Source organism: Sparus aurata, chromosome 3 (assembly GCF_900880675.1).
Source record: "Sparus aurata chromosome 3, fSpaAur1.1, whole genome shotgun sequence".
NCBI classification, from domain to species: domain Eukaryota; kingdom Metazoa; phylum Chordata; class Actinopteri; order Spariformes; family Sparidae; genus Sparus; species Sparus aurata.
In genome coordinates, this window is record NC_044189.1 from 11,632,936 (window position 1) to 11,647,208 (window position 14,273).

Sequence of the window (14,273 nt, forward strand, 5' to 3'; positions counted from 1 at the left end):
AGGTTGTCAAGTCAAGGCACGTGATGGTGATTACTCATTACAGGCAAAAAATGTATGACGTGAAAAGAGTATTAATGATACGGGTTGTCATTGTCTCAGTGACACATGTCACAGATATGGATCACGGACTGGAGTCCAAAAAAAAATTCATTTAGAATAAAGAAACTGAGACAAATTATAGTATCAATTTGCTCATAATGTTACATGGACTGCTGTTATTGCTCATGGTTATTAATTGTGGAATGTATCTATATAAATGCTAACAATTTCTGGACCCGCTCATCATGGCAGCTTGACATACACAGAGGGAAAGGCAGGGCGACCAGGTCAGATTGCTGGTCTCTCGCAGGGCTAACACATACAGACAACTGCATCCATAGTCACACCTAAAGGCCATCTACAGTTTACAGTTCATGTCACCTGCATGTCTTGGGTCTGTGCAGGAGAAGTGGGGCACCCATGGGAAAGCTGCAGAGAGGAAAACACGAGCTATAACGGTCCCAGCCAGCCGATGAATTTAACATTTCATTTGGAGAGAACGATTAAGTTATTACTTCCCTTCAGAAGTTACTCAAATGCTCCAAATAGAGAGTTTTTAAAATGTGCTGTAACCTGCAGTTATATTTTTCATTTCCTGATTTTAGCTTTCTGTTGTCCGTCTGTGGTGTGGCCTGATTGGACCACGAGAATCCACAACCCTATACGTAAGACAGCCTCACCCCATTGTCTTGTAAGTACCGAAACGTTGTTGTCAATAAACTTAAATGCCAGTGAAGTGGACAGTCTGAGGGAGTCTTTTTTTCTGATTTTAGCCTTGAAAAATGTGCGTAGGGCTGAACAATTAATCAAAATATTATCGCTAAATCTTAAATATGACGCCCTGGCACACAAGTCTTACTCTCCAGATCTAAGAAAAAATGTTTGCTGGGTACAAACTCCAACGAATGTCACATCATCATCATGTTTTGTCAGTGAAAATGAAAACTGTGATGCAATAATTATCCTTTCCGGTAACCATGGGTCAGAATCGCCAGTATTTCTGCTCAACCATTTGATGTTGTGACAAATATTGCCCCCCCTGACCATGCAATAACACTCAAAGTGCACAAGTCAAGTGTGGTTTAAAGTTTATTTCATTGTGCGTTACAATATATCTGTTGTGACCTCATGTTAATTTAGTACGTAGTAATTAGTCATTCCTTTTTCAGAGCAGTGGTCATAGGGCACTCCTCTTTTTCACAGGAGGGCAGCTCTCTTTGCCGACCCCAAGCTTGCGCTTAGATTCCTATTTTTTCGTGTTGAAGAACTCGTGGCACATCGTAGTGAGGCAGATGAACATCCGGCCAAACTCAGCGAAGTCCACAAGGTTGTCCTGGTTACTGTCCAGGTCACTGAAGATGCGGTCCACTGCTGCCTTGTCAGGGGCTTTCTGCATGCCAGAAGAGTGAAAAGTCTCAGTAAACACACATTGTTCTGTTTTGTACGTGGCCATCTTTTGTTGTTTAGTTCTCATTGATCATAAACCAAGAAAACAATTATCTACCGACAGCGTTCGCCCTCCTCTCCATACGGTGCACCACAAAACAAATGCAAAGTAAGCCAGTGTGCATCCTGTTAGTTGAGCAGGGCTGAGAGAGAGAGGTCAGAGGTCACTCACCCCCACCAGTTCTCCAAGTTCATTCTGCAGCAACTCCTTCAGCTCTGCCTTAGTCAGGGTGGTAGGGTCCCCCTCCCTGCCAGAGTATTTACGAAAGGTCTCGATGACGAGAGCTATAGCCTTCTGCATGTCAGACATGATGATAGCTGCTTAAAGATGACACACAAAAAAGAATTAAATATTGACGCATGCAATTTTTCCCCATGTCTCTGCATTGGTTGCCATCAGTGAGTTTTTATACAACACGGTGGAAACTGTCCAGGTCAGATTGGCCCCGTATTTGCTCTTTATATTTTCAGAAGAAAAGGATGAAGGATCATGCTCTCGGTCAATACTGCTGCAGCTCCATCTAGAGGCAGATTCCAGATCTGTTGGCTCTCAGCGGTGAACACTTAAACGGATCATGGGGCATGTGATCAGAATGACTGTCAACAAAGGACAGCATTTATATCCACAACCTGAGGGAGTGGGTTCAGTCGAGGGAAAGGGAAAAAGAATCTGAGTAATGGATTTTTAAAATCTGTGACTTATTTATTCATTTTTTGTAATTATAGAGACACTATATATTGGTAAAATGTGTCCATCGCATTTTCATTCATTAAAGGCTCCTGAGCAGAGACATCATTGCTTTTTTTCCCTGCCCATGTATTTCTCAGAGTTTTCCGTGGAGCTGGAGATATAAATACACCCTGGGTTTCCACCAGGGCCCAGCAGCTCAGTTTTCCTCCTGTTACCGGCCTCTAACGCAGCATCTCTGCCGAGTGACACAGGACATCGTTATGGCAACAGTGTAATCTCTCCAGGTAACTCAGTCGAACTAGGTAAAGAAGCAGGTCAAGACTTGATTTAAGTCCCAGTAGTGAGGCGTAAAGTCTGTTCTCTCAATGCCGTATGTCTGAAAAGTGTTTTTTTTTCCACTGACACCATGAACCCATGGGAGTCAGGCTGCTGCTCCCTCTCTGGGGTGAGGTAAGTGGAGGAAACTGGGGGGGGTGTTGTAAACAGATGGTAGTTGTGGAGGAAGATAGCACAAAATTAAAACCATATCACTGTTCCACTGTTTGATTTGGTTGAAATTGGAAATAATGAGGACGAAAGCTTGATGCTAACTCCTGAATGTGCAACGCGTCAGTGGAGGGAGATTCCAGACTGAAAAGCTGCCAAAGAATTGCCATCGGAGCCAAATGAGCAACGGCAACCCAGCCATAGTTGGCTCAAAAACACAGAATGCACACACACAGAGCTGGTAACTCAACAGCTGTTTCTTTTGTTTTTGTTTTTTTTCAACACAGGTAAAACTCAATGAAAATGGCATTTAAAAAGTCAAAACAGTTTCCTATGGGACAAAGTTTTGGCACACATTTTCAAGTTAGACAATCAAACAACAAACAAGTCAAAATTGTTCAGATTTTGTACTCACCAAAAGTGGAGATCAGATAGTGAAAGTCGGACGTGGAGGAGCTGCAGTGACGGAGAAATGGATGCAAAGGATGCTTTATACACCACCACACCCTTTATCCCTCCTTCCATAATGCTCCCTTCATCTCCAACTGCTTCTACTCCTCCTCCCCTCCTGTGTCTCGTTAGTTTATTCTCAAATCACTCTTGGTAAAAGTTTTTTTTTTTAAAAAGCACCGTATTTATATATTGTTACCTAGAAAATCATCAACAAAATCGCTGACGATTATTCACGCTGGTTGTAAGAAAAGAGTTGGAGTAGTGTGCTGTGACTTTAAGAGTCCTTTTTCAAAACAATAAGTGGACATTTTGTTCCTCTTCATGCTTGTTATAGCTAATTTATGATTTAACAAACATGTAACAGTCTTTCCCCCCCGCTCTCTGATGTAATGTATCAGAGGACATTATGTTAACTGTTACTTCCCTTGTTTCTTCTGTTCAAAGTATGTCAACTTTAAAGGAAAGTGTTTGGAGAAAACCGCATTTATTTGCATTTCTCTCGTTCAATGAAGATGATGGTCTGCAGAAGGAAGAGGAAGAGGAAGGGAGGGGTTATTATGTGCTCTGAATCACACACAGTTGTGTCATACACTTCCAACACAGATGTTTTTAAAGAAGTTTTAAGTTGTTCTCCCCCCCTCGCCCAAAGAACTAACTTAATCCACATTTGTGCATGTGCGTTTTGAATCTTAATCCCTCTTTCTTCTCTCTTTTTGAGTTTTGTCCTACTGTGTATGCTTCCGTGCGACAAATCCTGTATACATTTGCACCAAATGTGGTGACACTACAGCCTGCAATGATCCAAGACTGTAGTCATGTACAGTATGTTTTAGGCTTTAAGGCTGTGCATTTTGTTTAACCCAAGCGTGCATCAGAGGACCCCCTAATTGCATATTGTACCGACTCATTTCTGGTGTTTTTATGTGTATATAATTGACCGTTTTCTATTTTTATTTACTTGCTTGAGATGCGCATGATGCCTAAATGAAGACGTTGGGCACAGCGACTCACTGAGCATTGATTGTTATGGTCCTGAGTGGGTCCTCTCTTCTTTGCAATTTTGTGGTGGTGCAGGCTGTGACTCAGAGTCATGTCCCTGAAGCTCATGACTCATACTGCAGAGACCCAAAATCAGAGCCATTAAAATAATCAGCACTGTGGTAATTCTGTGCATTTGTTTGTTTGTGTTTGTGTGTGTGTGTGTGTGTGTGTGTGTGTGTGTGTGGTCCGTTGTATGACTTTGACTTAGATTTCAAAGGTCTTTTCCTGTCTCTCCTCTTAAGGGTATAATTGTTTTGGTCTCTAATTAACAACTTCAGTCAAAGTCTGGTGAAGTACAGATCATAGGTTGGACGTCATGTCATTGTCTCCGACATTCATGCGTTCTACAGCTGATTTTATGATGCAAACAGTCAAAAATACGTTTGCATTCTGAGATCTGAGTCTGTTTCTCATTGTATGGAAACCATTAGTCAAACTTCTTCTTTCCTCTCGAGCTCTCTCACTCAGATCTACCAGATTGGTGCGGGAGTATCCATGGAGCCCATGAGTCATATAAATGATTTGCACAAGAGCTGGAGTGGTCACATTATTAACTTCAAATCAAACGCTCATGGCCAACATTATGATAGCAGTTATTTTATTGTGCCATCTAGTGGTCAAACAGAAGTACATTGGAGAAAACAAAAGCAGAGTGTTCCCTTCCCATTCCCCAAGTGGAACCCAAAAGCCCCAGACTACCACCAACAGCACTTAAATCTAAGAACACAGTGTTGGTAAGTACATTTACTAAGGTACTGTATTTTAGTTCAAATTTGTACAAAAATGTACGTTTGGTAAATCAAGTTATCTGTTATTAGAGCCAAAGTACTGCAATAAGTTAACTGATTAACTGATAAAACACTATTTCTGATCATCAGAACAATGCTGTTCAATGGAGTTTACAGTTTATATATGTAAATATATGTGTAATTTACTGTTACTTGTACTTTTGATACTTAAGTACATTTATTGACAGAAAATAGCGCTGTTTATTTGAACTGAGAACTTTCCTTTATTTTTGTCTTTAGTTTTAAAACATTTTTAGAACAGTGATTAAAACGTATTAGGAATTGGAGCAGGGACCCTGAAACTGAAGTAACTAAAGGGAATTCCAACTGTGACATGCCAGTGGTCAAAGGGAAACTAACAGACATGCAGCACTTCAACATTTTTACAAGTTGCATCATCAGCTATACAAAGACCACAATAGTCTGATTTCATTTCTCCATGGCAACAGCTCCAAACCGGATGTTGGAAGGGTTGAGAAGTTCACAACGTTGTTCTCCACAGGGAGGTGCTGTTCTGCCTGCTGTGTGTGTACAGTGAAGGTGTGGTATGCATTAGTGAGCGTGAGTCTCAAGTCACACCAACACACACCTTCGCTGTGTTGCAACTCAGGTATCTGAGTATTCAGGTTCGTTCCAGCTGATGACACAGGTTGTCACACAAATCATGATGAAGTTTCCTTATGCTAAGGGGAACACTGTTTGGCCTCACAGATCTGATTTGTTGCTTCATACTTGGAGAGTTATTCACCCTCACAGATAATGACTGTATTGTTTTAGACCACATGATGTGCATCTAGTCTATGAGATTGAGAAAACAGTCAGGAAAGGAGGAATTCCCGTCAGTAAACTCAGCTGTGGGTCACATGGGCGTGGTGGTTGTGTAAACTGAGGGGCGAATATGAACCACGCACACACAAACACACACACACACACACACACACACACACACACACACTCCGTCAGAGCTTCGTAGCCTAGCAACTTGAGTGTTTGCCCTGTAACCATGGACATTGGTAGGCCACAGAGCACAACCCTGCCCGAGGAGGTGTGTGCAGGGCTCATGAGGCATGTTTTCCCTGAGTCTAGCCTTCCAGGCAGGCCGTCTTTAAACATTAAAAGTTCTGCCTACTTCCTAAGGATTGGCACACCCTTACCGCAACTGTGGTGTAAGCTATATTGAACTCCGATGTTATTTACGACTAAAACATTTGACTGATAGAGCTTGTCAGTAGCAGGGAAGAAGTGCTGCCTGAGAGACTCAAAAAGGAGTCTCTTTTCTGTTCAGGGAGAGACAGGAGGAGGGGGTTATCCTGTTCAGTCTCTGTGGCGTTACCCAGCTTTTGCCAGACGTGCAACACAATGAAAAGAATTTCATGGAAAAGCAGTGTTGACCTGATCCATTGTGCCCTGTGAAATCAGGCCCTCCTCATATCTCTTGCTTAATGGAATTAATCAAGTCGACTTGAATGCAACAGACTTGATTCCATCGTAGAGCGCCCTGTGACTCGATTGATCTGTTCATGAATTTAGATAGTTGCAACACGAGCTTCACAGGGAGGTGTGTTTGTTCCCGGAACATTCTGCAGATTCCTCAGAGCAGCGATAAGCGTGATTTTATCAAGCAGAGAGGGAGCGGTTCATCTGCCCTTTCACACCCTGGGAAGCATAAAATACAGGTGGGAATTACATCATCACACCTCATTCTAACGCTGGTACGGTTGCCAGGGGAGTTCGCACACCGTGATCTCTTGGAATGGGCTTCACCAGGGTGTGAAATTAGCACAAACCAAAGGCCGGGAAAAGGCTGATGATTTGGTGCCACTTTTATACAAGGAAAATCTCAAGGAGGCAGATGTGCCTTTATATTTAAATGAGAGTAAACAAATGATAGCATGCCGAATAACAACTAGACACAACAGGTTTGAAATTCTTCAACGTATTTAATGGACACAACTAACTTTACAAAAAATGGAAAAGCTTTTGGGTTTCTTCGAGCCTTCTCCGCCGCTGTCTTTTACTTCTTGCAGGTCTTCTTCATATGCATCTGATAGCACTGCTCACAGGCAATGGAAAGTCCAACAACCAGAGAGACAAACTCCTCAAAGTCCACCTGGCCATCGCCGTTGGTGTCCAGGTCCTTCATGATCTTGTCCACGGCAGCGGGGTCCTTCTGGGACTGTGTCAAAGAAAGGGGCACCGAGAGGAAGGCTTTGGGTTAGGTAATATAATTCTGGACACTGTGATAATGCAATGCGCATGTTGGTCTAGGTCTCCTCTCACCTTGAGGAAGTTAGACAGCTCGTTCTCCATCAACTCCCTGAGCTCTCGCCGATTGAGTGTGCCGGTTTTGCCTTCCCTGGAGGCGTAACGATGGAACACCTTGATGAGCGACTCCATGGCTGTCTCAAGTTCCGAAGGCATGGTTGCTGAGGTGTTTTTTAGACTGGAAAACAAAGTTCAAATAGAATAATAATTTGTTAAATCACACAGTTTCGCTCCATTGTAGAAAGAACATGTTCTACTGGTGACCTTCTTTAAGGATCTGATGGGGCATGTGGGAGCTCAAAAGCTGGAGCTGATCCTCTCAGCGTAAACAGTAGCCTTTCCTCGCCTGAATCAAAGGCTGGATTGACATATCAACAATCTGCCACCAAGTGTTCCATGTTTTGGGTAAAATAAAAGATTGTATCCTGCAACAGCGGAGAGATCCACTGTATTTGAAAAGGATTTAGTTGTCGCCCACTGAAGGGGAAGCAACACTTCAGCCTTTGCTCCGACGCCCTTCCCATTTATGAGTAATGCTCATGAGAAGTGAGAGACAGTGTGCAATTAGGTTGTTATAACAATCACAGAGCTCAGACAATGCTAGTCACACTGTGCCCCGGTGGCTGCAGAGTTGCAGCAGTTAAAAAAATGAGAAGCGAGAGGGAAAATAGGGGGTTGTGTGTTATGTGTTTAAGGAGGAATGGAAAACTCCAGCGCTGAATGATGGAAAAAATGTGTCTCAGGCAAATGGTGGAATTCGATTCAACAAAAAAGAGGGGGGACACTAAAGCAGCGGAGCACAAGTGTGTTCATGCCCAACCTCCAGCCACACCCTCTGTAGTGTACCTATAGATTAAATGGACTCAACTGTGTTAACAATAGAAGATAGAGGGTTCTGATCGGAGGAGAAAATAAAAGCTGTAGTATTTCAGTGAGCACTGTGTCATTAATCTTAAAATACCTGTTGAATAGAGTTAGTTCCTATTGGTAAAAGTTGTGAAAGTGTGTGTTCAAAGAGAGGACAATCATGTGAAAACAACACACTGCATTCTTATACAACAGACGTATTCACATTTAACAGCAGAAGAGCTTCCTGTACAATAGGCTGCTTTAAAGAAATCTTTAACCGCCCACATGCTTCCCTTCAGAAAAGTTTTGAATGGACAGTAAAAGTAAATAATGCAATATAATCTCTCCACACTTAACCAGTTGTGCCTGCGGGCTGTTGCAAGGCTTTTTAAATTCCTGACAAAGTTGAACAGTAGCAGTACCGTTAGTTCTTACCGTTGCGGGGCTGAGACGTGGTCTGTAGAGGAAGAGTGGGAATGTTCAGAGGAATAAGGGCAGCAGAGTTTTATAGTCAGGCACCGCCCTGGCTGCTGTGTATGATGAGTCAAGCTGTGATATGGACCATGGACCCTGTAAGCTGGGCTGGACAGACTGTGATTCATGGGCGGTTACACCTCAGATATAAACCTCACATTAGGTTTGGGAGTTAAGACCACTTCCATTTCTTCTTTAATAATGAGTCAAACAAGTAAAACTGCTACATATATCTTTTTCCTGCTACATTAGTAGCTAATAAAATGCAGGACATATTTAAAAGTTTCCTAATATTTGTCACTGTGGTGTAAAAAGAGCCTAGACCAGCAGTGGGAATACTGACAAACTGTACGACAACAAGTAAAAGTAGGCTAGCAACAATTAAGCTAGGCTTCCGCCCCCCCAAAAATGACTCAAGGAGGGTCAAAGTAAAAATGACCATTATTCAATCAAAAGTCAAAAGCTATCTTGCTGATGAATTACTCAAAGTGCAAGTTACTTTTTATGTGTAATCATCATCTAAACATGATAGTTTTAGGTAAGCTGGCTTTACATTAGCTCAACTGCTCTCTCATTAGGCACCAGTTTAAAAGCCCAGCCGACCGTAAGTATCACGCTATAAGATAAGTCAAAGTAACAATGAAGCATATAGCTACAAGATATGTAAACCTAATTATCCTAATTATCATTTATTACGCATATAGCTGAAACATAAGTTAACATAATAATCAATCAAGTATATAGCTACAACAGAAGTTAAATTACTTAATACTTAATGGAGTATATAGCTACAAGATAAGTAGACTTCATTGATAATCAATGAAGTATATAACTACAAGATAAGTAAACCTGATTTATGATGAATGAAGTATATAACTACAAGATAAGTAAACTGATTTATAATGAATTGAGTATATGACTACAAGATAAGCAAACTGATTAAAAAATAATAAAGTAGGCTATATGGTTACAAGATAAGTTAACTTAATCAAAAATTAATTAAGTTAAATTCCCTACAGTAGTTTATAAACCAGATTTTTTTTTTCAAGTTTCACTTGAAGAGGTTACAGTTTACAAAAAAAGAGCATGAAAAGTAACATATTTGTTCCTAAAAAAACAACCAACAACACTTTTTTACCCATGTAGGTTATTTGTTAAGCGTTCCTGTGTGCTGTATGTCAGTTTCTGCCAGCTTTGACACTGCTGGTATGCTGCAAGACAAGACCAGCCCCTGCAGCTTTTTGTTCAGTCTATGAAGACTTTGCTGAATGACATAATTACGGGAAAGAAACATAGGATAGGTAGACGATTTACAGCCAAGGAAGAGAGACTGCTGGACAACTGAAAAACAAAACTTGATGAAGTTGATGAACAGGGCTCAGTGTAATCAGCTGCAAAGCCAATCACCATTCAAGAAAGAGTCACTAAACATGTTACTGATATCAGTGACACAAGTGATTGGATCTAGGTTAAAACAGCAAAAGCCCTGTTTACATTTTATTATGTTTTTATGATACTCAGACATAGTGCACAGTAGTTAGTACTGAGTTTAGAGTGTTGTCTTCCATAAGGGGATCGCTTTAGTAATGCTGAATCTCTTAGAACTTGGGAATGCATACCATAACTGAACAAAATACAAGTTATTTCCAGCACATCCTCCTCTTCCTCCATTATAATGAATAATTAACATTTACTTCACTGTATTCATCTGATAACAGTCGTTACTAGTCACTTTCTAGATACAGATGCTGTAAAAAACAACAACAAATACATGATGATTTTATTATATCAATAACACTTAATTGATTCCCATGGGGAAATTCACAAGACAGCCAGCAGAATTTGAGTTAATATGTAATAACAGATGAAAACTGGCTCCACACACACGCAGAAATATTAAAGAGATGAACCCGTTAATGCATCAGTACTCATAATCTATGATATAATATATATGATATACAATATTCTGAAATAGGTTGCAAAAGGACTACCACTGCTTTTTCTAATTCAAATATATATATTCTAATAGAAATATATATTAAGAATATATCAAAATATTGCTGCTCATACTTGAGTACATAAGTTTACTGAAGTAAAAGATTTGAGAACTTCCTTCACTGTATAAAGCAGTTTAGACTGTTTGGTAAGAGTGTCCTCTTGTGGCCAAACGCTGATATTACAAACCAACACTGTGTCACCCGGGGAAACTGACTTTGTGTGTCGAAATAAACACGCACATTAAAAGCCAGAGCTGTGATGATATTATGATGGTGTTGATAATTGTTCTTGTAGTTAGTATTAACTGTCCAGATCCCTACACTCTAAAGATGGACAACCCAAATCGTTTGTAAACAGCTGTGAGTGCAACGCTCAACGTCTTTATGCTGTATCAAGGGAAAAAAAAAAGCAAAACTAAACAAGGCAAGAGTTTTTTATTCTTTTTTCGGGTCACTTACAGACGTAGATCTAAACAGATCAGTGTTGACTGTTGGTTTCATGTGGGACGCAAACAGAGGCCTTCTAGATGAAACTCCACCCTACGTGGACTCACTCACTCACAGATACTGAACCCCAAATTGCTCCTGATGTGCTGATCGGCATCTTCCATGGCAACCACCGCCATCGGTGTATGAATGTATGAATTACTGTATGAGTTGTTTTGGACAAAACCATCTGCTAAATGCCCTAAAATGTAAATGTAAATGTATTTTCTACCATCTTTGCAGCCTGACTCTGATGTTACAGTGTGTGATTTAATTTGAACCAAAAGTACACACATTATTTACTCATGCAGTAAGTAAGTAAAGATGCTTACGTATAAAAGACTCTGGTCAAAGTAGACGTACTGATTCCAGTTGTTGACTCAAGTAAGAGTAATAAAATACAGGCTGTGAGATGCCCTCAAAGTATAAAAGTAAAAAGTATCCCTCCAGCCATTTTGCGCAAAGTTAACTGAACCTCGTGACATATTAATATAATTCATTGACTGTAAAACTTAAAGGTGAAATAAGTAGGAATTTGTCTGAGCCGTTCGTGAACTCACCAGAAAGATGGTTGATTGTGGAGTCCCATTCCCAGGATGTGAAATACCAACACTGTGGAAACAGACTGAGCTCAACATTGAGAATGTAAGAAAATGCAGACACAGCCGCTGATTCTCTGAGTCTTAGCCAAATTATGCTGTCGTGTTTGTGCCGTTAGTGTCTCTGCTCCTCTGTCTACCTACTGTACGTGAGAATAGATTAGATCGATCGATTTTCGATAATTCCCCACATATGCTTTGAAACTAAAATTACGGGCCTGTTATGAAAATGTAGGGAGTAAAATTATAAAGTTGTAAGAAAAATAATTACTCGCTGACATGGCTTTTTCAGGGGAGATACCAATGCAGATTATTAGAAATCAAGGTGACTGAAAACGGATATTTAGGGAAGGATATTCATTTGCAGTAAAAATGACAATCTTTGTGTCAAAACATCGAACAATCAGTGATGAAGAAACCTGCGTTCAATTTACTCAAGTACTGCTTCTGAGTACTATCTCTCAGTTACTTTACTTGAGTATTCCCACTTATTGTTACTTCCCAACTCAAACAACCATTATGGCATTCAATTTCAATTCTAATCCACTACCTTGTCCTTTCGAGTGTGTCCTTCTTTTGAGAATGTGCTGTGGTTTCTCCACCTCCATGATACAAGAAACACACCGCTAATAACCTGCAGTATTATTGTTCCCCTCCTTGGGTTAATCTGGCTGTAAGAATTACAGGGCGAGAGCCAATATTGTCACAAATATTGTTCCCCCGCAGTACAGAAACAACAGAGTACACAAGGTCTCACAGGAAAAGAGGTTTATTTCAACACGTGCGACAATATCTGTTTTTGTTCTTCATAACAGCAGTCGTGGACACTCTTCTCTCTCCACAAGAAGGCAGCTCTCTGTGTTGACCCCAAGGTGGCTCATTATTTCTTGCTGGCTGCTTCTGCATTACATTAGCAAAGCCAATGAGCAATTTGCCAAAGTTGGTGAAGTTCATACCAGCTTCTATGTCGTCACTGAAGGATTCTAAGATCTTGTCCACTTCTGTGTGGTCACTGAGACTCTGCAGATTAAAAAAAAAAAGTCTTAGCAAACATGCAGACTGGTAACACACAACTTTAGTTATTTTGAGTCATTACTTGTAGTTTAGTTTTCAGCATTAGTGATGATGAAACAGGAAGGAGAGGCAACTGGGCATGTGCTCAAGAACATCCATCATCCTGTCTCTGAGTGCACCACAGCACGCATGTACAGTAAACCAGTGTTCATCCTGGATGTTGTGCAGGACTGAGCTAGAGAAGTCAGAGGACACTCACCTGCATCCATGGACGAAGTTCTTTCATGAACAGATCTGACATCTCTTTCATAGTCAGGGAGCTTGCGTCCCCGTCCTTGCCAGCGTAGTCGTTGTAGCAATCGACGATGCTGCTCATAAGTTTAATAAGATCGGGCATGATGACGGCTGGTTTCAGAGGGCAGAAAAAAAAGAGAGAGAGGGATACAAATTTTAATGCAAAGACATTTTCCTTTCGGTACTGAGGATTTATTAGACTAATAGTCCTTTAACTTGGACGTATGGTCACATGTATGTATGTTGACTTAGTTTATGCATGATATTTATACTCAGGACTGGAGAATCATCTGCACACAATCTGAATGTCTACAGTCATGTAATTGTTCTCAGATTGAAAAGGAATGTGCTGGGAGGAAGAGAGCATCAAACATGCTTCATTTAATTTTAAAAAATAAGTAAAAATATAGTTTTGATGTTAAATTCTGAATGCACCAGAATCAGTAAAAGTTATTTCAAGACTGAGGTTTGCCAAAATGAGCAACGTTTGTTAAAACTTCAGGCTTCACAATCATTCAAGTAAAGTCATAGCTGGCTCAGAGACACGAAACACAGACAGAGCTGGTAACTTAACAGCTGTGTTTTACACAGATAATACTCATTACATTTACCAATTAAAGGTTAAACATTTTATTCAAGTTTTTGGATTTCAAATATCTTTCAATTAGAAAAGTTTTGGTGCATTGTTAAAACCATTAAATGACAGGAAACAACAAACAAATCACCGTTGTTCAGATTTGCTACTCACCAAAGGTGATTTGAGGAGAGATTAACAGGTGAGCGTCAGTCCTGGAGGAGCTGCAGTGATGGAGAAATGGATGAAAATAATGTTTTATACACCTCCACACCTTTAACCCTCAATTTTTTTTTTTTTGGTTTAGTGTTGCAGCCAATCAAATCTAATCTGATTGGGTAACACCACTGAACTGACAGGTTTTTTTGGCACTCCATCCACACAGTAAGTTTGAAGTTGAAGTTTGAACATGCTGTGCAGCCTGTCTGACAATTGTCTTTGTTTTCATCAGTCTGCTGTGGCTCGGTTGGATGTACCATGTCATGAATTGTCACACCTTGAAAACAAATAAAGTAACAACGAAGATCCTACTTTATGACTGATGACTTAATGAAACCACCATATGTACTCAGACTGGTGTTGGAGGTATCCTGTCAAGCAAGTATTCATGATGGAGACAAGTGGTGAAAAACACTGAGACTGCAGAGTGGTAAACAGTCACTTAGTTACAGATAATTACACCTGGGAGGTGTTCTTTTTTTATAATTACCTGAAATAGTTAAGAGGCTTTCCTTATGTCAGAACAAGACAAACAGAAGTTACTGAGGGAAAGAAAGT

General features: G+C 40.4%; 2 protein-coding genes and 1 long non-coding RNA gene across 4 annotated transcripts; all 3 read right to left on the reverse strand.

Moving 5' to 3' along the window:
- Positions 1-1,110: 1,110 nt before the first annotated feature.
- On the reverse strand, positions 1,111-3,218 carry LOC115578391 (ictacalcin-like). 2 transcript variants are annotated; one of them, XM_030411340.1, is made up of 3 exons: positions 3,078-3,218; positions 1,658-1,803; positions 1,111-1,429 (listed from the first exon to the last, which is right to left on the reverse strand). In XM_030411340.1, the coding sequence occupies exons 2-3, from the start codon at positions 1,793-1,795 to the stop codon at positions 1,286-1,288; spliced, it is 282 nt and encodes a 93-aa protein (XP_030267200.1). In that variant the 5' UTR covers positions 1,796-1,803; positions 3,078-3,218; the 3' UTR covers positions 1,111-1,285. The 2 variants fall into 2 exon arrangements, with proteins under 2 accessions (XP_030267200.1, XP_030267201.1); XM_030411341.1 differs by having other exon boundaries at positions 1,658-1,806; positions 3,078-3,212.
- A 3,646-nt stretch (positions 3,219-6,864) lies between these two features.
- On the reverse strand, positions 6,865-8,636 carry LOC115578378 (protein S100-A1-like). Its single transcript, XM_030411300.1, has 3 exons — positions 8,494-8,636; positions 7,225-7,387; positions 6,865-7,120 (listed from the first exon to the last, which is right to left on the reverse strand). Exons 2-3 carry the CDS (start codon positions 7,363-7,365, stop codon positions 6,959-6,961), a joined length of 303 nt encoding a protein of 100 aa, XP_030267160.1. The 5' UTR covers positions 7,366-7,387; positions 8,494-8,636; the 3' UTR covers positions 6,865-6,958.
- Positions 8,637-12,421: 3,785 nt separating this feature from the next.
- LOC115578379 (uncharacterized) lies at positions 12,422-13,908 on the reverse strand. Its single transcript, XR_003983434.1, has 3 exons — positions 13,671-13,908; positions 12,888-13,033; positions 12,422-12,634 (listed from the first exon to the last, which is right to left on the reverse strand). It is a non-coding gene; the product is annotated as an uncharacterized LOC115578379 (long non-coding RNA).
- Between the last annotated feature and the right edge of the window lie 365 nt (positions 13,909-14,273).